The sequence below is a fragment of the Myotis yumanensis genome, unplaced genomic scaffold (genome assembly GCF_028538775.1).
Source record: "Myotis yumanensis isolate MYYU_CA2020_CCGP unplaced genomic scaffold, mMyoYum1.0.hap1 SCAF_4, whole genome shotgun sequence".
Lineage (NCBI taxonomy): Eukaryota > Metazoa > Chordata > Mammalia > Chiroptera > Vespertilionidae > Myotis > Myotis yumanensis.
This window is the reverse complement of record NW_027223755.1, coordinates 31,391,953-31,417,556: the sequence shown is the minus strand read 5'-3', so window position 1 is coordinate 31,417,556 and position 25,604 is coordinate 31,391,953. Positions and strand designations below refer to the sequence as shown.

At 41.0% G+C, this 25,604-nt stretch overlaps 1 protein-coding gene across 2 annotated transcripts in view; it reads right to left on the bottom strand.

The window, feature by feature from the left end:
- ZSWIM6 (zinc finger SWIM-type containing 6) overlaps positions 1–25,604 on the bottom strand; it is a 241,038-nt gene that overhangs the window by 63,099 nt on the left and 152,335 nt on the right. For both annotated transcript variants that reach the window (XM_070412035.1, XM_070412034.1), the window contains exon 2: positions 14,318–14,674. In XM_070412035.1, coding sequence (XP_070268136.1) covers positions 14,318–14,674 — 357 coding nt within the window. The remainder of the gene's footprint in view (positions 1–14,317; positions 14,675–25,604) is intronic.

Here is a 25,604-nt window from a genome sequence, read left to right as displayed (position 1 = left end):
AGATTAAACAACTGGACAAGATATTGTAAACTCACTGATACACAGATCATTGGAGCAGGATCAGGTTTGGGGGTAGGAGGGGTAGTGTTTAGGTCATGAGTTCACATTTAGATGTGGTGAATTTGAAGTACCTTTGAAATAGCCAAGAGAGAGGACAGGATATCAACAGGGTATCCTGTTGTAGGTAGTATGGGATAAAAAGAGCATCTAACATGAAGCCCAACATTTAAAGGCTGGGAAAGAGAATCAGCAAGGATGGCAATGGGAATGTGTGGTCTATTAAGAAGACCAGGAGAGATTGCTCTTTTGGAAGGCAGAGAAAGCTGTTCCAAGTAGGTACTAGGTAGAAATTTAAGCCCCCAGAGAGCAAGGATTTTATCTGCCCTGCTCACGACTGCTTCCTAATACCTAGCTAGTGTTTGTCACTGTCAGGCAATCAAGTATTGGGAGGAAGAAGGGGAAAGAGGGAGGGAAAAAGGCATGCATATGACTCCTATCAAACAGGAACCACTGCTAGTGTCTTCAAACACATTATTTCACTACTTCAGTTTCTCTTCACAATGTCCGCCGGAGATGAGCATAGATTATGATCCCTGTTCTAGAGAGGAGAAACAGGTTAGGAGTTATTAAGACTTATCCTCAGCCACAATGCCAAATCCAGTCTTATTCTCTCCCCTGGGGAAGAATATATCCCAGAACCTTGGAACTAAAGTTTGAATCCAGGAGGCATCAAGGCAAGTATTATGAACCGTAAATTAAAGATAAATTTAAGGAATGACACAGATGTTTGTAGGCATCTGCTGGCATGGTTCTCTTGTACAGAAAGATTTAAGGATACAACAATGATGTGAAGAGTTTACTGGGGCTACATCTGTATCCCACAGGGATTCAGAGTCCCTAATCCAGCCAATTGCCTAGATTCTAGGAAAAGACAGACACAGAACACAGAGAGACTGGCAGACACGTGCATTCGTCAGAAGAGACTTCCCAAACAACTAAACTATAGAGTCTCAACTTTTATATTTTAGCTCTTCCCAATATCTTCCTAAAATCCTGGGATATCTGGCATGTCCCTTCTTATCCTCTTCTTAGAGAAAACTCTGACAAGGTACTGATTATGCATTCCTCACTGTTTCTCTGATTTCTACCCTCAGAATGGTTATTTCCCCCAATTTTTATGATTTTAAAATTGTTTTCTATTGGAAACTGCAGGCACAGACCTACAAGGAGTCCTGCCTCAGAAGGACATGGATGGGGGCTGACTGTCCTGTGGTGTGAGGGAGTTGTGCTACCCTTCGCTGCTTGGGTCAGAGCTCTATGAGGCTTGGAGTTTCTGTTTGCCACAGAAATATCCAGATATTTTAAGTAGATTTTAATTTGGTTTGGAGAAAATCCTAGGCTTCTTGGCTTGAAGTGGCAAATGAGTTAACATTCAGATACTCTCCCAAACTTCAGGATATACTCAATTCTTGTATTTTTCATACTAAGAAAGAGAAGTACTAGGAATAATAATCAGGAATCACTTTTATTTGACTTGAATTACACAATGAATTTTTCCTTATAATCTAGTAGGTTTTAAAACACTATCATATTTTTTAAATATATGACAGATTTAAAATGCCTTTAATGAATCATTTAATTTACATGCATACAGATTTTTCTTCTTGTCCATCTTGAAAGACATCTAACAGCAAATGTCTAAACACATGAAATTATGTTTCTCAAGTTCTTAAGGAAATCAAGTTGTGGTTTTTATTGGGGGGCTGTGAACTAGTATTAGAATTAACATTTCTTTCTTTCTTTTTTTTCTTTATTTCAGAGAGGAAGGGAGAAGGAGAGATAGTAACATCAATAAGAGTGAATCATTAATCGGCTGCCTCCTGCATACCCTACACTGGGAATCAAGCCTACAACCCAGGCATGTGCCCTGACCAGGAATCAAACCATGACCTCCTGGTTCATAGGTCCATGCTCAACCACTGAGCCATGCCTGCCTGGCTAAACTTAATTTACTTCTTGAGCAAATGGGGGAGGGAGGCGGCAACACAGAGGAAAAATGGCCAAAGACAAAATTTTACTGCAAACAGGCTAATAAAGTCTCCACACAAGTTGCAAGGACGTGTGCGGTTCCTAATCCTGGATTAGAATTGAGAAGTCTTCAGTTCTAGGCTCAGTTTAGAAAAACCATGTCCTCCAGAAAATCACTTAAGCTCCTTAGGTCTCCATTTCCTCAACCCTAAAATTCATAATGTAGGGATAAAAAATTAACTAGAAAATAAAAGTTAGAAACCTCATGTGGCTCTGTAGAAAACATCCTCACTTAGCCATTGCAATGCAAGCAAAGATAACTAGTTGATATAAACTTACTATAAGTATAACTCAACATTTTAGGAGTAAGACATGTACAATATATATTATAGTCCAGAAAATTAAATGTCTACAATGATGATCCCCTTAAAATAGAAAATTCATTTATTAAACTTCAATGATAGAGTTTAACTAATCAAATCCTAATGTCTTGATTACATGCATTAAAGTGTTGCCTAAGCCTTGTATAAAATGCAGATTTGCAAAATTTATTTGTACTTGTTAATGGCCGTCTGTTATCAAAGACAAATCTCTCAGCATTTAGTTTTGAAAAAGGCATGCAGAGAGAAACATCATTCATGTATATATACATTTACTCTTAGATATTCCCCCAGTTGGACAGGAACCAGAATCTGTGTATGGAAATTAAATGGTCCACGTAAGTGTTTTAAAACCTATCATATTTTTACTCTTATATATAATTATAAATGCTATAACTTTTTATAACTGTATCATTAATCTTTGTGAGCATTTTATTACCAAAGCTTAATTTGTCAAAGTTGCAAGCCTTCAGGGAAAGTGAAATCATCTGTTGAAGAAAGTGAAACAGTTTAACTGTCTCTCATTCCCAACTGGGGAGTGTGGATCTGACTTACCCTCCTACCTTGGTTATGTAATACCATAGGAGGCAAGCAAAGGAGAAATCATAGACTTGAAGAACCACTGTCAAATCTTTAGCTTCCCCTATCTGTTACTTAATTTAGTTTGATTTATCCCAATATCAAAACTCCCCTTCCCCCTGCGGTTCTCAAATTTAAGTGTATATGAAAATTCTTGAGGCACACTGTGAAAAATACCACCTCAGATCTACTGGATTGGAATCTTTGCCAGGATAAAAATAGGGGGTAAGAGTGGGGGGAGAATTCTATATTTGGAGAGAATGTTAGACGTGGTGGCACATTCTTTGTATTGAAAAGTATTCAGGGTCCTAAAGCATCAGAGGCCTCTCAGTGTACTATATGAAGCACATTAGAGACACACTGAATGAGGTATCTGTCTCATGTCACAGAAATAGTTGGTTCTAAGCACTAAGAAACATCAAATCATTCTGCAAATTTAAAACTGAGATATTAAGACATGTTCACAACTGGCTTATGCTTCGTTTGGTATGTGGCATTATCTATAGCTGTGGTTTCTAGTGGGGAACTTAATGCTTTCTCTTCTCTTCTTACTCTGCTGGGAAGCAAATTCAAAGAAGTGAACGGCTTTTAGTTTACATCTTCCTCTTAACTGTGACCTAACTGCTTTAGTAACTCTATTGTCCAAAATAATGCTATAACTATTTACATGTATGTAGCAGTGTTCTTTTGTGTTAAAATTAAATTGTCAAGTTCAGTTTATATAGGCAGAATACAGGCAGATGTCTGCACTGCGTAAGTGATGAATTAAGCCTCTTTTGAGGGACCTGTAGAAGAATGCCTTTCTTACCATTGTAATGCCTGCTGTTAAAACTAGGGAATATAAAAGTCTGTGGTTTACAAAGGCACCAGTACACCTCTTACAAGCTGAAGGCAAAATCCTGACATCAACTATTGGCACCAAGAAGGAGGCAAGGCAGCAAACTTCAAGTGATTCAGACTCAAAAAAGCCTTTCTTTAGAGAGGACAACAGCAGCAAATAAATAAAAACACTTGAGAAAATATTTAAATTTTATTCTTAATTAAATCCTCATTTCAAAGTAGTGACTAATTTCAATTTATAGTTTTGTGGTAGCTGAAACAGACAGATCCTTCATCACCTTCTATTCTCAATGGTCTGTCCATGTAATTCTATTGCCATGATACAGTGTGATATCCTCTCCAGAAGCTGTTAGAGGACAACCTGATTTCTTTATCATGGAGCTAATGACTTAGGGAGCCCTGGCATGTGCCAGCTCTGCTCCCTAAACAAGCCACCTTCCCTTCAGCTAAATGCCAAGGAAGGAAAGAAGAAGCACTGTAATCAGCATATATCTCAGGGAACTAAAATAGGCCTGTCAGGGTTTTTATAGCTCCTCCTCTATTATTTTCCTCTCATCTGATTGTATTATTCATCTTTTATTATCATCTAATTTACTTCAGAAGTTCAATAATATACTTATTCATGTACAGAAATAATCATGTATTTTTATAGGGACAAAGAGCAATGAAGTATATGTACATTCTCCAATGCTCATTTAAAAATGCAGAGTATAAACAGAGTGCATAACAGGTAAATCATGTTCCATTAGTTAGCTAATAAATGTATTAACAATTACTTGATACACAAATATAAATATTTAAAAGAAATGTTCTCAGAAAGTCTCAATTTTAGATAATCCAACTCTTCAAATTTATTAAAAGATATCTACAATGTTTTCAATCTTCAAGAATGGGTTGTTCAGATTATTTTAAAAGATGGTTTTAAAAACTGGTTCACAAATATCTTCCTCAGGTATCTATCACCGCCTATGAAGACTCATGCCAATTACCACATCACAATAATGGTGGTAAGAGCTACTCGTATTTACTCCTTGAACCTTCCTGACCTTATGAAATAGGCACTCTTTATTGTCTATATTTTACAAATAAGAAAACTGAGACCTGAAGAGAATTAGTTACTTATCCCCAGTATTTTAACTTAGGCTGTCTAACTTCTAACGTTCCTAAACACTCTGAATAGTCCTATAGTGGGAGGTACAAGAAACCCATGTATAAGCTCATCCAGCCAACATGGAGATACTTAGGGTTAATTAAAGGAGAGAGGGATGTTGAGGAAGCTGATTGCAGCTGGTAGCAATCCTTTATAAATTATGAAAGTTGGGGCAATGTCAGAGATGACTACAGGATGTAAGGAAAGGCAAGATTTGGAGGTGAAAAGAAAAGGAGGAAGAGTTTTGGGCTATCTTTGCATTACCCTAGCAAATTCCTCTTGAGTAAGAGATGTAATTCCTCCAAATTAAGAGTTAAGTTCTAAGATTATTCCTCTTTTGGTAAATAAAATATTTTTTTCATGTGAAGGAAAAAGTATCACCTGTACATGACTGTATATTCCATCAATTTAAAAAAAAACCACATTTAAATCATCAAGTTTTAGTTAAAACTTAAGAGTAAAACCAGTAATTTTTAGAGCAAAATCTATATATATAAAACACTAATATGCAAATAGACCAAACGGTGGGAAAACCGAACTGAACAACTGGTTGCTGTGACATGTGCTGACCACCAGGGGGCATGGGCAAAACAAGGTGGGCGTCCACAGCAGGCAGCAGAGCGCCGAACATGGTGGGCATCGGCCTTGGCGGGATGGTGGAGCAGGTGAGCAGGGGCACCAGACCAAGGTGGGGCGCCAGTCGCTGTCATCGGGTCAAGCATCTGGTGGTTACTGTAAATTCTTTGCTCCCACGCACCACGGTCCAGCCCGGTGCTCACACCCGCTGACGGTGCTGGCCCCAGTTGCTCCATGCCATCAGAGGATGTGAGCGGGGCCAGCGCCAGCAGCATGTGGGAGCGGTGGCGGGAGTGGTGCTGCTGGCAGACAGGGGACCAGGGGCCGTGGAGGGAGGGACTGAGTGGGGGCGCGGAGGAAGAGCTGAGACCAGCCCCTGTGCCCACCACAGCCTCGCGGCCCACAGTTCCTTTCAAGGCACATGAATTAGTGCACTGGGCCCCTAGTTGGGCAATAAGGCTAAAATACAAAATGTATATACCACTTGCTCTGGCATTTCTACTGCTAAGAAATTTTTACTACTATTATTATTCAAAATTACTTACACACACACACACACACACACACACACACACACACAAAGGATGGTCTCAGCAGCACTGTATATAGTCAGAAAAAATACAAACAACTTCAAAAATCATTCAGTAGGTTAATGGGTAAATATATCCATTCTATAAAATATTACACAAAATTTAAAACAATAATAGACCTGTTTATACTAACATAAAAAGATATTCACAAATATTGAGAGAGGAAGCAAACTGCAGAAAAATGTTTTCTAAACTGTTATTATAATACATATGTGTGCGCACAAAGAAAATCGCCTCAAGGAATATAAACCACACTGTCAACAGTGGTTGCCTTGGGGGAGTAGGGTGTTACTGGAGACTAAGGAGGAAGCTATTGGGAGTGGGGAGCCAATGAGGACTTGTCTTTTCATGTTCACATACTTCTATACTACCATACATTTTTCCAAGATACAGTCTTATTTTTAAAAATTTTAAATTTCACATTACTGCACTTTGAGATAATATATTTAAAGCAACTTTATTTTCTCCTTCAGAATGTATTTGCTAATTATATTGACCACCAGTTGATCAGACCTTTGTTTCACCAACTGTCAAATGTCAGAATGTTCTACAATATAAAGTATATGCTTGTAATAACTAAATTAACTCCCTAGGATACTTGCAAAAACTGGTTGCCAATAGCAATAGCAAGTCCAATTATAATGAATATAACCATCTACAGGAAAATAAAAGGAAGAAAGATGTGACATGAAGCCTCCAAACAACTCCAACTGGCTCTCAATGTTAGATTTGGAACATGTATGTCTATAAGAAAAAATCTCCAAATTTATACTAAGAACAAAATGAAATGAAAAAAATAAGTGTTACTTTTTGCTTAACAAATTGCTTGTGCCTATTACTTTTTAAAAAATTTATTGATTGATTTTTAAAGAGGAGGGAAGAGAGAAAGAGGGAGAGGGAGGAGAAGTACTGATTTGTTGTACCACTTACTTATGCATTCATTGGTTGATTCTTGTATGTGCCCTGACCAGTGATTGAACCCACAACCTTGGCATATCAGGATGACACTCTAAGCAACTGAGCTACCCAGGCAAGGCTCTATTACTTCTTAAATATTGTCCTTAGAAAGGCTACCATGATACACAGGTCATAATTTTGGCCCTGATGGAGCTTACAATCAAGTACACATAAGTTACACATGAACATGGGACTGAATAAGTTTGTGTGTGTTTGGTAATATCTGGGGGAGCCTGAATAGATTGATATATAAGACATGGAGAGACAGAGGCATTCAGAGGCTAAGTTTAGTGAGACAGTCAGCATGAATGGAATTGATGGTGTTAGTTTATAAAAAGTAAGAACCACTCTCAAACAAATTGAATATCTGATCTAAGAAAATTATACAAACACATCTGGGTAGGGTAGAAGTACAAGAGGTACACCTTTGCAGTATGGATCACAGGCGCCTCCTGGATTTCTGCAGAAATACTACTACAAAGAGTCACAAAATCAGAAGTGAAAGAGATGTACCAACCCTTATGGACACGTGAATACATCCCTTCTACATCTGGCTGACGGAGATGGTATATTTGGGCATATGGCAGTTAGTAAGGGATGAGTCTAGCCTACTTTTAGGATTCATTAGGCCCTGGAAATAAACTCCCTTCCCCACTGTTCCAATGTCACAGCCTCCCCTCAGTCTGTCACTTTTTGTTGTCATCTGCCCAGTACAGACTAGCCCATAAAAAGGTTGCTAAAAGACGAGCACAAGAGAAAAAGTAAAAGAGGAAATATGTGCCAGAAAGTCAGAGAAAAGCAAGCTGACTTCCAATAATCATCCATCCCTCAATTGGTTTCTTCTCTCTTCTTAACTATGAGAAGCTTCTTACAGAAATCCCAACAGGAGGTAAACTTGGTTATATTAGGTTATATTATTAGTATTACTAGAGGCCTGATGCACGAAAATTCGTGCAAGCGTAGGCCTTCCTTCCCCTGGCTGCTAGCACTGGCTTCCCTACAGCACCCAGGACCCAGGCTGCTTCCCTCTGGCCCCAGACATCTGCAATGGCTCCTGGAAGAATGTCCAGTCGAATTAGCATATTACCCTTTTATTATTATAGATTATTTGTTACTATATATGCATATGTTACATCATTAAAATTCTTACAAAATTGTTAGAGAAGATAATGAGCGTTTACATATGAGGAAAAATTAGTCTTTATTCTCTCCTATAGAATATATTTGCTAATTATATCAACCACCAGTTGATCATACCCTTTTTTGTTTCACCGTCAATGCCAGAAAAGGCTGAGTTGAAGTAACTAAAAAAGTGAGTAAGCACTTAGAAATTAGCAAATTCCTAAATAAGTACTTAGCAAAGACACCAGCCTCTTTTCTAAGAGTATGGAAGCTGGAAAGTTTAATTAGAATATAAAACCAAGAGTAAATAATTTTGCTTTAAAAAAAATGCAAAACTGGCCCTAGCTGGCTTGGCTCAATGGATAGAGTGTCGGTCTACGGACTGAAGGGTCCTGGGTTCGATTCTGGTCGAGGGCACATGCCCTCGTTGCGGGCTTGATCCCCAGTGTGGGGTGTGAAAGAAGCAGCCGATCAATGATCCTCTCTCATCATTGATGTTTCTATCTCTCTCTCCCCTCTCCCTTCTTATCTAAAATGAATAAAAAATATATTTTAAAAAATGCAAAACTGCCAAGATTTGAAAGCAGCCAACGTGTCCTCCATCACTAGATGAGTAGATAAAATAGCTATGGTACACTATGGTACATTTACGCAATAAAATACTAACTACTCTATTCGGCTGTAAAAAAAAAAAAAAAAAAAAAAAATTGCCCTTTGGGACAGAATGGATGGACCTGGAGAGCATTATGCTAAGTGAAATAAATCAGTCAGAGAAAGACAAGCACCATATGATTTCACTCATATGTGGAATCTAATGAACAAACTGACCTAACAAGCAAAATAGAAACAGATTCATAGATAGAGAGCAGGCTAGTAGCTTGGGGGTCAGGGAGGGGTGAGGTTGGATGGATGGAGGGATTCAGCAAAAAAGAAAAAAGATAAAGAAATCACGGACACAGACAAAAGTGTGGTGACTGTGAGGGTGGGAGGAGAGGAGGACGACACAGGGGTGATAAATGGTGACGGAAAAATATATATTTAAAAAAATACAAAACTGTAACTGGCAATTTCCCTGGATAGCCATTAACATTTACTATCTTACAGCCACTATTTAGCATACAGTGGTTAATTTTATAATATAATCAAAGTTAACATGGAAAACTTTATAGAAACAATGAAATGTAAAAAAAGCCTACTAACAAGAACTGAACTATTATGGTGACTAAATCTACATTCCAACTGCCTTTCCTACCTGTGACTTTGGGATGGGTCACTAACCCATTTCTTCATCTAGAAACTACTGCAGGTACAAATTCCCAATATCTAGTTTATAAGGAAATTGTGAGGAACAAAGTACATGAAATAGACTTGAAGAAGTTTTTAATTCCTCAGGATAAAATTCTTTTAAAAATAAAATATTCAGCCCAACTGGTGTGGCTCAGTGGTTGAGTGTCAACCTATGAACCAGAAGGTCACGGTCAATTCCCCGTCAGAACACATGCCCGGGTTGCAGGTTCGATCCCCAGCAGGGGTCGTGCAGGAGGCAACTAATCAATGATTCTCTCATCATTGATGTTTCTATTGCTCTCTCCCTCACCCTTTCAATAAAAAAATATATAAATTTTTTAAATATTCAAAATAATGAAAAGCAACTAATAGAATTTTGAGAAGCATTAGGATAAGTTCACTAGGAAAATGAAAAATCTACTACCAAATTGCATTTACTTACAAATTATGACTTTTTCTAAAATAAATTTGGATAAGCTAAACCTTATTGTCTTTAAGATATTCTTCCCAATATTCACATTCCAGCCATCTTTCTTAAAGAAAAAATACACCCACAAAACCATACAAAAATGTACTGCTTTTAAAAACAGGTTAAAGAATGCTTTATGTACAGATGTTTGGAGGCAATGGGACCATGTAGTCAAATAACTGAAAAACACTTTTAATCCCATCCCTACTAAGTCATTAATCTAACAGTTACAATAAGACCCTCCAGGGAGCAGATTTCCCATTTCATCACTTAAGGTCACGGCCTGCTTCCTACCTCTCTTCTTTTTTACCACTTGTCACTAGAATGGAAAGCAGTAGGAAGGCAGCTCATGTAATTGGCCCATTTCCAGGCTGGAGAAATCTGATGATAAATTAATGAAGAGAAAGCTGGTGAGAGAAACTGCTCCAGTTCACTGCTCTCATACAAAAAAGTTACTTGAAAATCACATTGAGTCTAAAGCTAACCTGCATTCTGCACTTGATATTTCGTTAGATATATTTTTCTTCCAATTTTAGAAACTCTTAAAGAAATATGCCATGTGAACACATTCTGCACCCAACTTTAGTTTACACTGTTTCATTAGTCCCACAACTTCAACATAGAAATGAATTTTAAAAGCTTTAAGAAAGGAAACTTTGGAGGCTGCTATCCAAGCAAGGAAGACAAATACAGAATGAACAGCTGACTGTTGGTGTGGACTTCTGGTTAAACTAAAACTCAGAGAACCAAGTGACCCTAATGAATTAAGAAGAGCCCTAACCGGTTTGGCTCAGTGGATAGAGCGTCGGCCTCCGGACTGAAGGGTCCCAGGTTCGACTCCGGTTAAGGCATGTACCTTGGTTGCGGGCACCTCCCCAGTCGGGGGCATGCAGGAGGCAGCTGATTGATGTTTCTCTCTCATCGATGTTTCTAACTCTCTATCCCTCTCCCTTCCTCTCTGTAAAAAATAAATAAAAATATATATAAAAACAAGAAAAAAAGAGAATGCATAGAAGTTTGAAGAAATGTTATATCCTACTAGAGGCCTGATGCACAAAATTTGTGCAAGAGTAGGCCTTCCTTCCCCCGGCTGCCAGCACCAGCTTCCCTCAGGCACCCAGGACCCAGGCTTCCCTCCAGCCTCTGGCAGGCACCCAGGACCTGGGCTTCCCTGCGGCCACCAGCAGGCACCTGGGACCCGGGCTTCCCTCGCAGCCCTGGCTTCGCCTGGAAGGTCATCTGGAAGGACGTCCAGTCTAATTAGCATATTACACTTTCATTATTATAGATTCTTCTGCCTCCATGAACAATTTAGTAGGAAGCCACAATAGGGCTTGTGAGAAATCTCTGAAATGATTTGTTAGCTGGCCTGAATTTTCAAGATTGAGACATATGCTATGACAACAGAAGCCGACTTGCAAAAGTCATTAAGTACATGTGGTCTGGGTGGGTCCAAGGTACTTCTGTGGCAGAGGTGTTTACAATGCTATTATTCAACACTAGAGGCCCGATGCACAAAATTCATGCAAGGGGCTCGGCCCTCCCAGCTCCCCCAGCTGCCTCATAGCCCCGCCACCCCCACCTACTGGTTGTTCAGGAAGGTCGTTCCACCGGCCGGTCTAATTAGCATATTAGAGCTTTATTATATAGGACTAGAGTCCCACTGCACGAAATTCATGCACGAGGGTGGGTGTCCCTCAGCCTGGCCTGCACCCTTTCCAATCTGGGACCCCTCAGGGGATGTCTGAAACTGGCAGTTGGACATCCCTCTCGCAATCCGGGACCGCTGGCTCCTAACCACTCACCTGCCTGCCAGCCTGATAAACCCCAACTGCCCCCCCTTCTGTCCTGATCACCCCTAACTGCCCTCCCCTGCCGGCCTGATCACCCCTAACCACCCCTGCCTCAGCTCCGCCACCATGGCTTTGCCCAGAAGGAAGTCTGGAAGAACTCCCGGAAGGTATCCTAGTCTAATTAGCATATTACCCTTTTATTAGTATAGATTGGTAGACTCTACCAAGTAAAATGCTCTACACACCTTAAGACAGCTACTTTAATAAAGCTGAGCCTGATATGGGGAGTACTAACAGAAACATGGCTATGCCGGTTTTCCTGACTTAAAAACCACGTTAAAAATACCTTATGGCACCCAGAGACTTGTAAAAGTATGCTTGAAGCAGCTCTATTCAAAACAACAAGATCTATTAACAGTGGAATGGACAATAGTGCTGTTCTTGTACCTAGAACACTCTAGAGTTGAGCTGTCCAATAAGGTAGTCACTAGCCACATGTGGCTATTGAGAATTTGCAATGTGACTATAGTGTGATTTAAGATGTGCTGAAAGTGTAAAACAGACATCAGATTTCAAAGACTTAATATGAATAAAAGGGTAAAATATATCAATATTTATGTTGAATTTATACTTATGAATATTGTGATATTAATATGAAGATGTTGAATCAATATTTTGGATATACTGAGATAAATAAAACCCATATTAAAATTAATTTTACTTGTTTATTTTTATTTTTTTTTAATGTGTCCTCATCCCCCCATTAACCCCCAACTCCTCCCCCCGCCCCCCCCCCCACTCATGCTCTCATCCCCCCGCTGTTGTCCTTGTCCATTGGTTTGGCTTATATGCATGCATACAAGTCCTTTAGTTGATCTCTTCCCCTTACCCCCACCCTCCCCTACTTTCCCTCTGGGGATTGATAGTCTGATCGCTGTTTCTCTGTCTTTGGATACTTGTTTAGTTTTAAATGGGGCTACTTGAATAGATCAAATTACACATGTGGCTCTTATATTTCTAATGGACAGTGCTGAGAGTGGCCTATTTGTTGGCCTGGGTGTTGGTTTGCTTTGTTAATCTGCAATTTATATTTTATGCACTTTTCTGTGTGTTATAGCTCACAATTTAAAGTTTTTAAGAAATTATCTCCAACTGCTTTCCTTAAACATTTATATTTGCTATATATCAAGTAATGACTTTGAAGAAAACCTAAAACAATAGGGTTGAGTGACTGGCCCTGTATCTCAAATCAATACAACTAAAGAAATGTAAAAATGTTAGGCCCCTAAACTGCTTACTCAAGACCGTCACAGTCTTCAACATGTTTTTTTAAAACTTTCAGAAATTGCCGAAACCGGTTTGGCTCGGTGGATAGAGCGTCGGCTTGCGGACTGAAGGGTCCCAGGTTCGATTCCGGTCAAGGGCATGTACCTGGGTTGCGGGCACATCCCCGGTAGGAGATGTGCAGGAGGCAGCTGGTCGATGTTTCTCTCTCATCGATGTTTCTAACTCTCTATCTCTCTCCCTTCCTCTCTGTAAAAAATCAATAAAATATATTAAAAAAAAAAAAAACTTTCAGAAATTATGTTTAAATGTTTTAAAAGCACAGCAACCTATAATTTAACAGTATTATTTATCCTATCCTAATGTAGTATATATGAAATAGGTGATGTGTCTATTTGTGAAAAGTTGTGCATATATTCTTGTGAGTCAACGTATTTGCAATGCACAAAATAAATAGTTGGTAAATGTGTTTACAAATAAATGAAATCACATGTTCAATGTATGAAAGAAAACCTTTTGGAGATATCTTATTCATGATAGCCATATCCTAATCTCTCTATAAACAAGTTGTAATATTTTTCTAAAAATAATTTATTTTCTTACTTTGAGGCATTCTGTCACAAACTTTCTGCCTTGGAAAATAAATTTTTAAAGAGAACAGAAAAAAAATTCTGAGCATGCACAAGTCAGTTTGCTGATAATAGTTGACATGGGTAAATAAAATGGTTAAATAAGTGTTTTCCACAACTAATATCTAGTATTTGATGAAATTTTACCAAATATAAAAGCCAAGCTTTAACAAATGAAATATTTTTCTAAGCATAAAAGGCTATGTGGTAGCTAGTAGAATGCACAAAACTGAATTGTTTTAAAATGCAAAACAAACTTAGGCCCAGCCAGCGTGGCTCAGTGGTTGAACGTTGGCCTATGGTCACGGTTCGATTCCTGGTCAGGGCACATGCCTGGGTTGTGGGCTCAACCCAAGTGTGGGGGGGCGGGGGGGGCACACAGGAGGCAGCTAATCAATGATTCTCTCTCATCATTGGTGTTTCTATCTCTCCCTCTCTGAAATCAATAATAAATATATAAAGCGTGCGCGCACACACACACACACACACACACACACACACACAATTCTCTCAGCTATCTAATAAGAGCAATGCTGATGATCTAACTCACATTTAATTCATTTTTATGAAGAATTGAACTTATAAACAAAACAGAGTCCAGAAGAAATCTATAGAATGAATATCTATACTCACCATGAACTTGGTTAATTTCTGAATTCTGGGATAGAATTTCATCTGCTAATTTCTGAGCAGTTGGCAAAACTTCTGTGTGGTGCACTGTGATCAAATACTGTACAAACTTTTGTAGTTGGTCTCTATTCATTTGAAAGAGAGTTTCTGAAATGGGAAGATGTAATTTGACCTGATCTGGCTTGCGAATGCGGTATAAAGACAGTGCCACAACATGGGCACAATAAAATATGTCCTTGTTTCCACAGCTGCAGGTCACTGAGGTAATCTTGCAACGATCAAAGCTGATGGCCACGTTGCAAACAGTTTCTGGCTCCGATTGTATTGCAGGTTCTGTTACTGTGCCACTCAAGTGGAAACCTAAATGAAAGAAAGGGAGGAGAGACTTTAGCTTCTGCATTCAAATGCTATGAAATATTCTAATTCTTTGAAATGTGTAGTACTTCATGGCAGCAAGAAACAAACATGACAGCTTTTATTTTCAAGTAAATACATTCAGGCCACTCAAACCCCACCCTACACCTACTCCCACATCTTAAAGGTAAAAAATAAATGGTATTTAACAGACATCTGAAATATTTTACAGAGCTATATGAAAGCACTTATCGAATAAACCACTATAATTCCTTTAGAAAATAGATTACAGAACTAATAAGCCATCATTACTCTACTCCGAATCTGTGGAATACTCGATAAAAATTCCCTAGATCAGTGGTGTTCTTCCTTTTTAACTTTTTAAAGTAGAGTAGGCCAGCTCAGCTTTCTTCTCAACAAACTCCTCCTTTCCCTCCATTTTTATTCTAGGCCAGCCGTGGGCAAACTACGGCCCTCGGGCTGGATCCGGCCTGTTTGAAATGAATAAAACTAAAAAAAAAAAAGACCGTACCCTTTTATGTAATGATGTTTCCTTTGAATTTATATTAGTTCACACAAACACTCCATCCATGCTTTTGTTCCGGCCCTCCGGTCCAGTTTAAGAACCCATTGTGGCCCTCGAGTCAAAAAGTTTGCCCACCCCTGTCTAGGCAGTCACTAGTCTCCTTCATCAACCAACTCTGTAACTCTGAGGAGGCTCCCTTTCACAGTGACCAGAAAAAAAGTTTTAATTAATAATCCTTTCTATAGCATGCATACATATCCCCCAATATAGCAATATGAGTGTCTGCTGATAGAACTGCAAAGCCCAACAAATCTCATGCATACCATACCTAAGTAGCTAATAACGAGTATTTTCTTTCACATTATAGAGTTAAAGCTGGTACAGAAGTTGTTAAATACTCATGCTTGAGTGCGCACACGCACACACACACACACACACACACACACACATACACACACACACACACAGAGGCATAAAAAATCACCAAGTGGCAAGGGGCCTTAGAGGCCTTGTATCTTAAACTTAAAACCACACAGGAATCCTCCACAATCTCCCAGACCGACAGCCACGCGGACACTGCTAATAATGGTCCAGAGATGAGACATTCACCCCACACAGGCAACAATTCCCCCTTGGAGAGCCGTAGCTACAGCTTACAGTCAACTAAAAACTGCCTTCCATCACCACTGTCACCTGTCAGTCCTGGCCTGTTTGGCCAGGGGACAATTCCTCCTCATGCCTCTTCCCTTACTGTGTTTGGAAGGTTATCTTAAATTTTATTTTGTACAGCCAATTAGTTCCATCTTCCCTCCCTGAAAGCCACATTCAGAGGCCAGGGATAAACCTTAATGGTATGGGATCCCTTTAGGAACTCCAGGTCACATTACCTAAGGAATCAAGTGCCTGGCAGAAACTTGAAGTTACAAAATAAAGCCCTTGCTCGCTCTCAGCCTTCCACTACCTATACTACTTGAATAAAATCCAAGCCTGCCACCATTTCTTTAGATTCCCCTTCATTCACAAAGGTTCTTCACCATGTGGGAACTCTGGGGAGCTGCAGAGATGTGACATGAGAATGGTGGCCAGATGACACCTAGAGTTTAATTAGAGGCATCTGAACCCCGCTTACTGTCTTCTTCAAGGAAGGGTAATTAAGCCAGAGAGTTGGAATAAACCCTATTCAACTACAAGAAATCTTTCAGAGTAATGTAATTTGACCTTATCAGTCATATTCAGCAACACTTAGTGGAAAGAGAAAAGTGCCATAATAATTCTTACCAAATTAATCAACTTAAAAAGTATTTTCTAAAAAGAAGTTACTATTATTGCTTCACAATAAGAAATTTTGAGAATTGTAATATGAAAGATAACCTTTAGTTTTCTTTCAGAGATTATCCATTTTGGTTTTCTTCCACAGAGTTTCAGAATGGATATTCCAGTCTCCTTTATCTCTTTTAGTCAAGAAGTTTTTTGGAAAACCATAATTAAAGAAAAGATACAAAGTAAATCCAATCATATTTTTAAAAAATTTTAATGTATTTTCCCATGAGGAAAAAGTCACTACAAAGTAAATACCCATGAACATTTCAAAAACAAATAAGGGCAGTCTTGCCTTATTATATACTTAGAGGCCCAATGCACAAAATTCATGCAAGAGTAGGCCTGCCTTCCTCCGGCTGCCGGTACCAGCTTCCCTCTGGCACCGGGGACCTGGGCTTCCCTACAGCCGCTGGCAGGCACCTGGGACCCGGGTTTCCCTCACAGCCCCAGCTTCGTCTGGAAGGCCGTCTGGAAGGAGATCCAGAAGGACATCCAGTCTAATTAGCATATTACACTTTTATTATTATAGACTAGAGGCCCGGTGCACAAAAATATGTGCACTCGGGGGGGGGAGGGGGGTCCCCCAGCCCGGCCTGTGCCCTCTCACAGTCTGGGACCCCTCGGGAGATAACGACCTGCTGGCTTAGGCCTGCTACCGGGTGGCAGAGGGCACGCCCAATCCCTAGGTGCAGCCCCTGGTCAGGCTCAGAGCAGGGCCGATTGGGGAGTTGGGGCGCCGCCCCCTGTCATGCACAGAACAGGGAGGATCGGGAGGTTGCGATGCCACCCTCAGTCACGCTCAGGGTAGGGCCGATTGGGGGGTTGGGGCACCGCCCCCTGTCACACTCAAGGCAGGGTCGATGGGGAGGTTGTGGCGCCACCCCCTGTCACCCACAGAGCAGGGCCGATCAGGGGGTTGGGGTGCTGCCCCCTGTCACTCACAGAGCAGGGCCAATCAGGAGGTTGGGGCGCTGCCCCCTGTCATGCACAGAGCAGGGCCCATCAGGGGGGTTGGGGCTCTGTACCCTGTCACACACAGAGCAGGGTCAATCAGGGGGTTGGGGAGCTCCCCCCTGTCACACACAGAGCCGCAGGGCGATCGGGGGTTTGGGGAGCTCCCCCCTATCAGGCACAGAGCAGGGCTGATCAGGGGGTTGGGGCGCCTTCCCCTGTCATGAACAGAGCAGGGTGGATAGGGAGGTTGTGGCCCCACCCCCTGTCACACACAGAGCTGCAGGGCGATCAGGGGGTTTGGGCGCTGCCACCTGTCACGCTGATCCCGGTGCCGGGAGCCTCGCTGCTCTGCTGATCCCGGTGCTGGGAGGCATATTACCCTTTTACTATATAGAATAGAGGCCTGGTGCACGGGTGGGGGCCGGCTGGTTTGCCCTGAAGGGTGTCCTGGATTAGGGTGGGGGTCCCCACTGGGGTGCCTGGCCAGCCTGGCTGAGGGGCTGAGGGCCGTTTTCAGGTGACTGAAGCTCCCAACCGCTCCTTTTTTTCTTTTTTCTTTTTTTATTCTGGGCCAGCTTTAGCTCTGAGGCCTCGGCTGCTGAAAGCCGGTTTCTGGCCTTTGTTTTTCCTTCTGTATTTGATACAATGTTGCGGTCAGGCTGGCTGAAGGCCGGCTGACTCAAAGTTGGTTTCTGGGGTTTTGTTTAGCTTCTATATTTGCAACATAGTTGCTTAGAGTTGCAGCTGAGAGGCCGGCAGCGGCAGGTGGGGAACGTTGGAGTCTGCCATCACTGGAGCAAGCAAGCCTTCCTGTTCGCTTCAGTGCATGGCTGTCGGCCGCCATCTTGGCTGACAGATAATTTGCATAAGGATATGCTGATTAGCCAATGGGAAGGGTAGCGGTCATACACTAATTACCATGTTTCTCTTTTATTAGTATAGATGAGATGTACTGTAAGCCTACAATAACTAAAAATCCACGTGATAGGCACAGGTAAGACAAAAAAAATCAATGGATCATAAGAGCGAATTCAAAAACGTTTCCAAGAACATACTGTGCATTTTAGTGCAAGAAATGTTTTCCATCTGTCACATATGTATGTGTACAAAGAAACCAGTTATTACTACAATAAATAGTTGTCATAAACTGCCCATTTATAAAATCGATCTCTCCCAGGTTAACACTATCATGTCTCTTCTTGACCACCAAGTCAACATCTTTGTCTCTCCTCCAAAGTGATGTTGGAGAACTTCTCCAATCACACACAGGCAAAGAAAGCCAAGACAATTGAGAATTCCAGATTTAGACTACTTATTATTTAAATTGTCATTAAGGCTATTAACAAGTACTTCAAGAGACTGATTTAACTATAAAAGAAGAGGTCCTTAGGAAAACTGATGAAGTCCTCAAAAAGTTTTGCAAAAATGACTTCTTCATTCATGTGATCTGTGCCAGTCAAAAGGAAGTCAGGTATATTGATTCCTGGTATCACATACAATTTATCATCCAATTTCATAAAACATTTATTACTATTGTAAAACTTTTTAAAAAGCAAAGCAAATTATAAAATACTAGTGTCCCGGTGCACGGATTCATGCACATTGAAAGGAAATTAATTAGAAGAAATTATTTTAATATCGCTATTCGCATCTTGCTAATGAAAAGAAAATAGGATTCTACCAAGTCTCATATCTACCTACTCCAGGATTTCTGTGAGGATCAAATGACATGAGGCACAGGAAAATGCTTCACAAACATTTGGTTAAGCTGTAAAGTGTTTGCACCTGGCTATAAAGCAAGTTGGGTTTCTGGGCTGAAGAAACTCCAAGGATGCTAGTTGCTAGGGAGAGAAAGCCAGGTGTAGTTACGTGACATCATTACCAGGTGCCCACAGCAACTGTTTCCGGGCTGGGCTGGGCTGTGGGCCACATTTTACGCCATGGGGTCTTGGCAGTATTGGCTGTGATTTGGTGGGGTGTTGCTCCGGGGTGGTGGCTAGGCCTGTGTCTCACTTGGGGGAAGCCGAGTGTTGGTTTATTGGCGCCAGGACTGTGGTGCCATTTATTTTTAAATGGCCAGAGCACATCATGGCAGCTCCTGCATTGAGCATCTGACCCCTGGTGGTCAGTGTGTGTCATAGCTACCAGTTGGATGGACAGACACTTAGCCTTTTATATATACATATATGTATATATAGAGAGAGAGAGAGAGAGAGAAAGAGAGAGAGAGAGAGAGACAGAGAGAGAGACTAGAGGCCCAGTGCACAAAATTCGTGCACTGCAGGGGGAGGGAGAGCCCTCAGGGGATGTCCCCACTGGGAGCAGGCCTAAGCTGCAGTCTGGCCTCCCTCTGCGGGAGGCGACCCTGTGATCAAGGGCAGGTGATGCTCCCATCACACCTCTGCTACTGCCACTGCCAGCGGCGAGGCTGCCTGAGCCTCGGCCACTGCAGCCACTGCGGCTTGCCTGAGCCTCGCCCGGCCCTCATTGCCTGAGCCTCGGGCCCCTGCAATGGCAGCGGCCATCAGCGGCTTGCCAGAGAACTGGGCCAGCCCTGGGCAAGCAGCAGCAGCCATCGGCCATGAGCTTCCCCGTGCTTAACCAATTGGGTGCGCTCATCCAGTGATGGGCAGACCGTGTCTTCCAGGGTTCTCCTGGCTGCAGGGTCTCCCTCCGGCCTGAGTCATTGGGTCCGGCTCCTAGAGGAAATTCCCTACATTATTTGTCTGGGCCCCTGGAGGCCTCCACTGATTCCTGACCCTGACCCGAGGGGCGTTGAGGGGCAATGGAGGTGGCCTGGGAGTTTGAGGAGCTGCAGAAGGAGCTGCCTTTCTCAGAACCCCTGACCCGCAGTGCTGGAGGCCAAGGAGGGGTGTGACTGGGCCAGGAGCTCTTAGCTATGGAGCTTGGACTTTCCCTCACCTGCCTTTGCTGCTGGGCTTTCCCTTGCCCTCACCTGCCTTCACTGCTGGGCTTTCCCTCGCTCATCTGCCTTTGCTGCTGGTGCAGAGGTTTCCCTGCAGAGCGGCTCTGCTGCCACTTGGCAGAAGGAACCTGTGGTCCTTTTGGGCAAACAGCAGTGGCCATCGGGAGCGCTCACAGCCACCACCATGTGGGGAGTACAGGCCTCCCTCTGCTGGGCCTGCTGCCCCTGCCCCTGTCCCTGCAGTTGCTTGCCCAGGGCTGGCCCTGGGCAAGCGGCAGCCGCCATCCACATCCCCAATGCTGCAAGTCCCCACCCACCATGCCTGTTGCACATGCAGCCTGCTGATCGGTCATTACTGTGACAGTGTCCCAACCAATTTGCATATTACCCTTTTATTACTATAGATTATGACCACCAATTTAAGAAATACGTCAGGACACACATGAACATATACTTGTCTTACAGAGTAACACTTCATTAATCTGATATCATCAAAGATTAAGGAGTTTCATGAATATTCATTTTCCAAATAATTCTGGTTATCTTTCATGTACCCAAACTCCATTAAGAATTCCAAACATTTTTGGGAAATACTTCTGTGCTGCCCTAATCATCTGACCATTTAGGAGGTTACCAAGTGAGTGAAGCAGCGCTCCCTATAACAGACAACTGCAGGTGGCAGTACTCTTTATGTGGGACTTTTTGTTACTTTTCTCCATTATCAGCTACCACAATGACTCCTCTCCTATACTGCCTCCCTTTTTTCATAGAAAATTCTTTGCCCCCAGGTCACTTGCACCTCTATTGCTGCTAGAGACGGGAAGCTTTACTTTAAATACAGGAAAGTTACATAAATACATGTAAAGCACAGCTGGTATATTATTTTTTAAGACCATGCAATATTGAGTCAATAGATAGATAGTAATTCCATTAGCTTTACTTCACGATGGTATAGTCATGTATTTTGGCTTCTCTAATTTGAAAAACCTTCTTTGAAATTCCATCAGTACACTCTCTGTGGGTCTTAAATCATACCAGAGCATGCACAGAGAAGCAAGGCGAATATTCCTCTCAACAATCCCTAGAGGGTTGTAAGACATCTTTCCCTGACACCCTCCTCTCCACCCCAAACCAGTCTTATCTCTTAGGTACTGGATGACTTGAAACATAATAATGTTCCTGAGAATGGATTCTGCCTTTCTGGAGTTCTGACAAACCCTGGTGACCAGCTGTTATAGGCAAAATCTCCTTTGACATAGTTAGCTGTTCTATATAACAGAATAGAGGACACAAAAAGAGGCAATCTTCCAGTCTATGAAAAAACATGGATAATGTTTTCTTTTCAAATAACTAAAACTGAAGAAATTATCTAAACCTTTTTTATAAATATATTTATTTGACTTTACAAAATATAATCTATCAAAGATAGTTAATCCCATGAGAACAAACTTCATTGGGCAGTCAAACTGTTTTATCCTCATGTCACCACTGAGCCCAATAAAACATTAATATTCACATTATCAATCTGAAGAAAAACAAAGCAGAAACATGGGCACAGTATTGTATAGGCCTTGGTAATAGAGAGACTTTGACTTGGTTCAGGCTCTGTCACTTAAACGCTGAGTGCTCTGGACACGCTATTTAACATCTCCGTCTCTGGCTCTATTTGTTTGCAAAATGTGGCTAGAAATACCTCCTAGGGTTATTTTGGGATTAAAATGAAGTAACATATGTAAAGCACCTGGCACATAGTAAAAGTGCTCATTAAATTTTATTTCCCTTTCCTTCCCTTCCCAGCTGGAGCAGTAGGGGAGGGGTACTGGATACATTCCCTTCATCCATAACACTTTTATTTTTCTATGCTACTTGAATTTGGGGGGGAGGAGGGTCTCACTCATGTCGTGTCTTAGAAAATAAACTTGGCTACTGAGAATGCTTGAGGTGAATAGGCCAATACTAGAAGGATAATTGCTATTTGACAACAAAACCAAAAAACTTCAGTCAGCTATACCTTTGCTCAATGCAGCACTCTTTCCCCATTTTTCCTATTAAGTTCTGCCAACACACAAATAGCTAATTTTGTCAGTGTTACTTTCATACAGATAAACCAGAAAATATGAGATTTTTTAAAATTAATCAAAGTGTTGTCCAGGGACACCCAAAGATCCCTGAGACCCTTTCAGGGTGTCCACAAGACCAAACTTTTTTTTTTCATAATTATATCTAGACATTACTGACCTTTAAACTCTTTCTCATGAGTGTACACTTAGTAAGCAAAAGGACTGTGAGGTCCTCAATAATTAAGAGATCAGAAAGATAAAGAACTATTTATAATGCACTGCTAAGAAAGGGAAGAAATAACTCCTTTTAGCCAAATCATCTTTGAAATAACATCATTTGCACTTGGATCTTACAGGTCAGTAGTTAATAAGACTCAGCAGAGAAACACTTAAGGGGCAAATTTCTCACGCATGAGCACATACTCAAATCATCTACATTAATTTCACATTAATTAGAATTAATTAAGGTTTCTGGAAAGCAAATATTTATTTCTTCACTGATATTATAAAATAAGCTTTCCTTAAGAGCTTATTTTCCATATCTAAGGTTAGATTTTAGTTGCATTTTAAAGGAGACCCATATCAGACTGGAAAGACAACTGTTTCAAAATATACCATTTTGTGATTGTATGTGTATGTGCCCAGTTAACTGAAAAATGGTTTCAAACTCAAAGCATTATTTTAAGCTAAAATAATCTGATAGGCATAAAATAAATATACACTGAAAACTACTGCTTTCAGGGCACATTCTTTTCAGACAAATATGCAGCCTGTGCATGAAGCACTCGAGTAATATATTCTTTGTTGAAAAAGAATTTAACAGAAGTACTGGTGTAGTACCTACACAAATATATCTTTTACCCTTTTCCTAAATAAAAGAACCCCGGGGAAATTAAAGGCAGAAACCAAGGTAATGTAATGTTATGGCTGAAAGGATGGCAAGGGTTATGAGAGAGTATTTTTTGTGTTTTTCTAAGCTAAGTCAAAACAATGCAAAAGTGTTAACATTTAACACTCTCAAAACAAAGTATATTCATTGGTTAACTAAACCCACTACACTGGCTAAATGTATAGTAACCAATACCTGATTATGTGTCCCTGGTAAAATAGGTGAATTAATCTTTGGCCCCCAAAACCTAACTTTTATCTTTCCTAACTCTGAGAACTATAGCACACAAAATCCAACTCACCACACGTTGCAACCATCCATTAAAAAACAACAACTATGTTTTAATTAAAATTGTGCTTAATTTCCAGTTCAGCAGTACTGACATGTTAAGGGCCCAAGATGGAGACAATAAACTCAACTCAAAACCAAGTTATCTAAAATATGATAGTCCTTCTCAACTATATAATTTTCTCAAAGGGAAATCCTAAATTAAAGAGACTGTATCCTGTGAGCTGGTTAATTAAATCCTCTAGCCCTAATTTCTAATACTAAGCTTAAACAGCTCATAGAAAGATATTAGGAGATTTTGCTGGCAATCACTAATGACATGGTTTCCATCTTTCAGAAAATTATTTTTTAAAGGAAAAGCTTTATTTTTAAGTCTACCTTAAAAATGCCTGCTTGGAATAGAATCACTCCTACATTTCATTAATATTTGAGAGAAAGACAATGGCAAATTAATGCAAAGACCAGACTGTAAACCACAGCACACATATAAACAACATAAAAATTTACGAAGCATGCACTAGATGGGCCCAACCAAGAGTTCCCAGTGGCATTCAGTTCAGTATCGGTTTTGTTCTCATTAATGTAGATTCTTGTACCATTTCATACAAAGATCCACATGGTAAGAGTTACTGTTAGATCTGAATGGCATTAGACAGTTATTTAAAACTAGAGGCCCGATGCACGAAATTCATGCAAGGGCCTTGGCCCATGCTGCCACTGCTGCCGCCACCACCACCACCACCACCACCACCACCGGGGGCCTCTGCCGAAGCCCCCGCCTGCTGCAGCTTTGTCCAGAAGGAAGGATGTCTAGAAAGACGTCTGCTCTAATTAGCATATTACACTTTTATTATTTTATATTATTTCTAAAAAGACACTTATCCACTAATTTAGCGACCTGCAATGGGCAACTAGGAGCACTAGCTTAAAGGGGGATGGTGCTAGATTTTGTTTATAATCACATCATTCCATTTCATCCCAAATTTTGAAGTACTAAGGGTTCCCCACCACCACCATTACCATCAGGTAATTTTTCAGAACTGAGGGAAACAACCATTGCCCAGACTGAGATTCTGGGTGGGTAATAAACAAGTTAGGTAGACTAATTTGAGTTACTTTAACAACTGTAATGCCACAAAGCGCTTGAGAATTTAAATTATTTGCCCCAATCTGTTAAATTCCACTTTATGCCAGTTTCTCTGATGCCGACATTTTCTAATACAAGCAAAGCAGCTCCAGCCTTCTGCCCTTTTTAAAAGAACAGATCTACCAGATTCCCTTGCTGTCAGAATAGCCCCAATGCTGTCCCTTCAGTTCAGGGCTCCCTCTCTCCTGCCCTCAAACTTGGCCTTTCACCTGGGTCTCCAACTTCTGAAGTGCAGATTAAGTTTTAACAGAGCCCTATGGCGCCAAAATATTAACTTAGCAGCTCTAAACACCTGTTGTCTTACTTCCCAGGGCCTGGATCTAAACAGGAGAGGAGACTGAAAATCCCTTTACCAGTTTATTTCCTGGGTTGTTGCTTACAGCATAACAACCTTCAAAAATGCTTGGCTGTTTGCTTTAGGAGTGGGGGTGAGGGAGTAACTCAGGAGACTAATTTTGTTTACCAGAACCAAGAGGTAAAGAGAAAAGTGTGCTCAGGCTGGGGAGGGGAGAATGTAGGCCTCAGTAGTCAGATTCCACCACCCACACCCTAGAGCTCCAGCCTGACCCCTCAACCCCAACAGGAGCACCACATTTTGGGCCTAGCTGATTCCTAATGCCTATCTCATTCCCAAGCTCTAACAGACTTAATTCTGCAAAGTGGGCATCACCCTCCCCTTTTTACAGGAATTCTCAGAGAGGTGGTAGAACATACTTGGGATTAAGCGGGCCTGGTAGAAACATGGGTTTTCTAAAATCCAAATGATAACTGTGTACAACTAAATCTTTCCATACCAATACATAAGTGATTTAAAAGAATGAGGCAG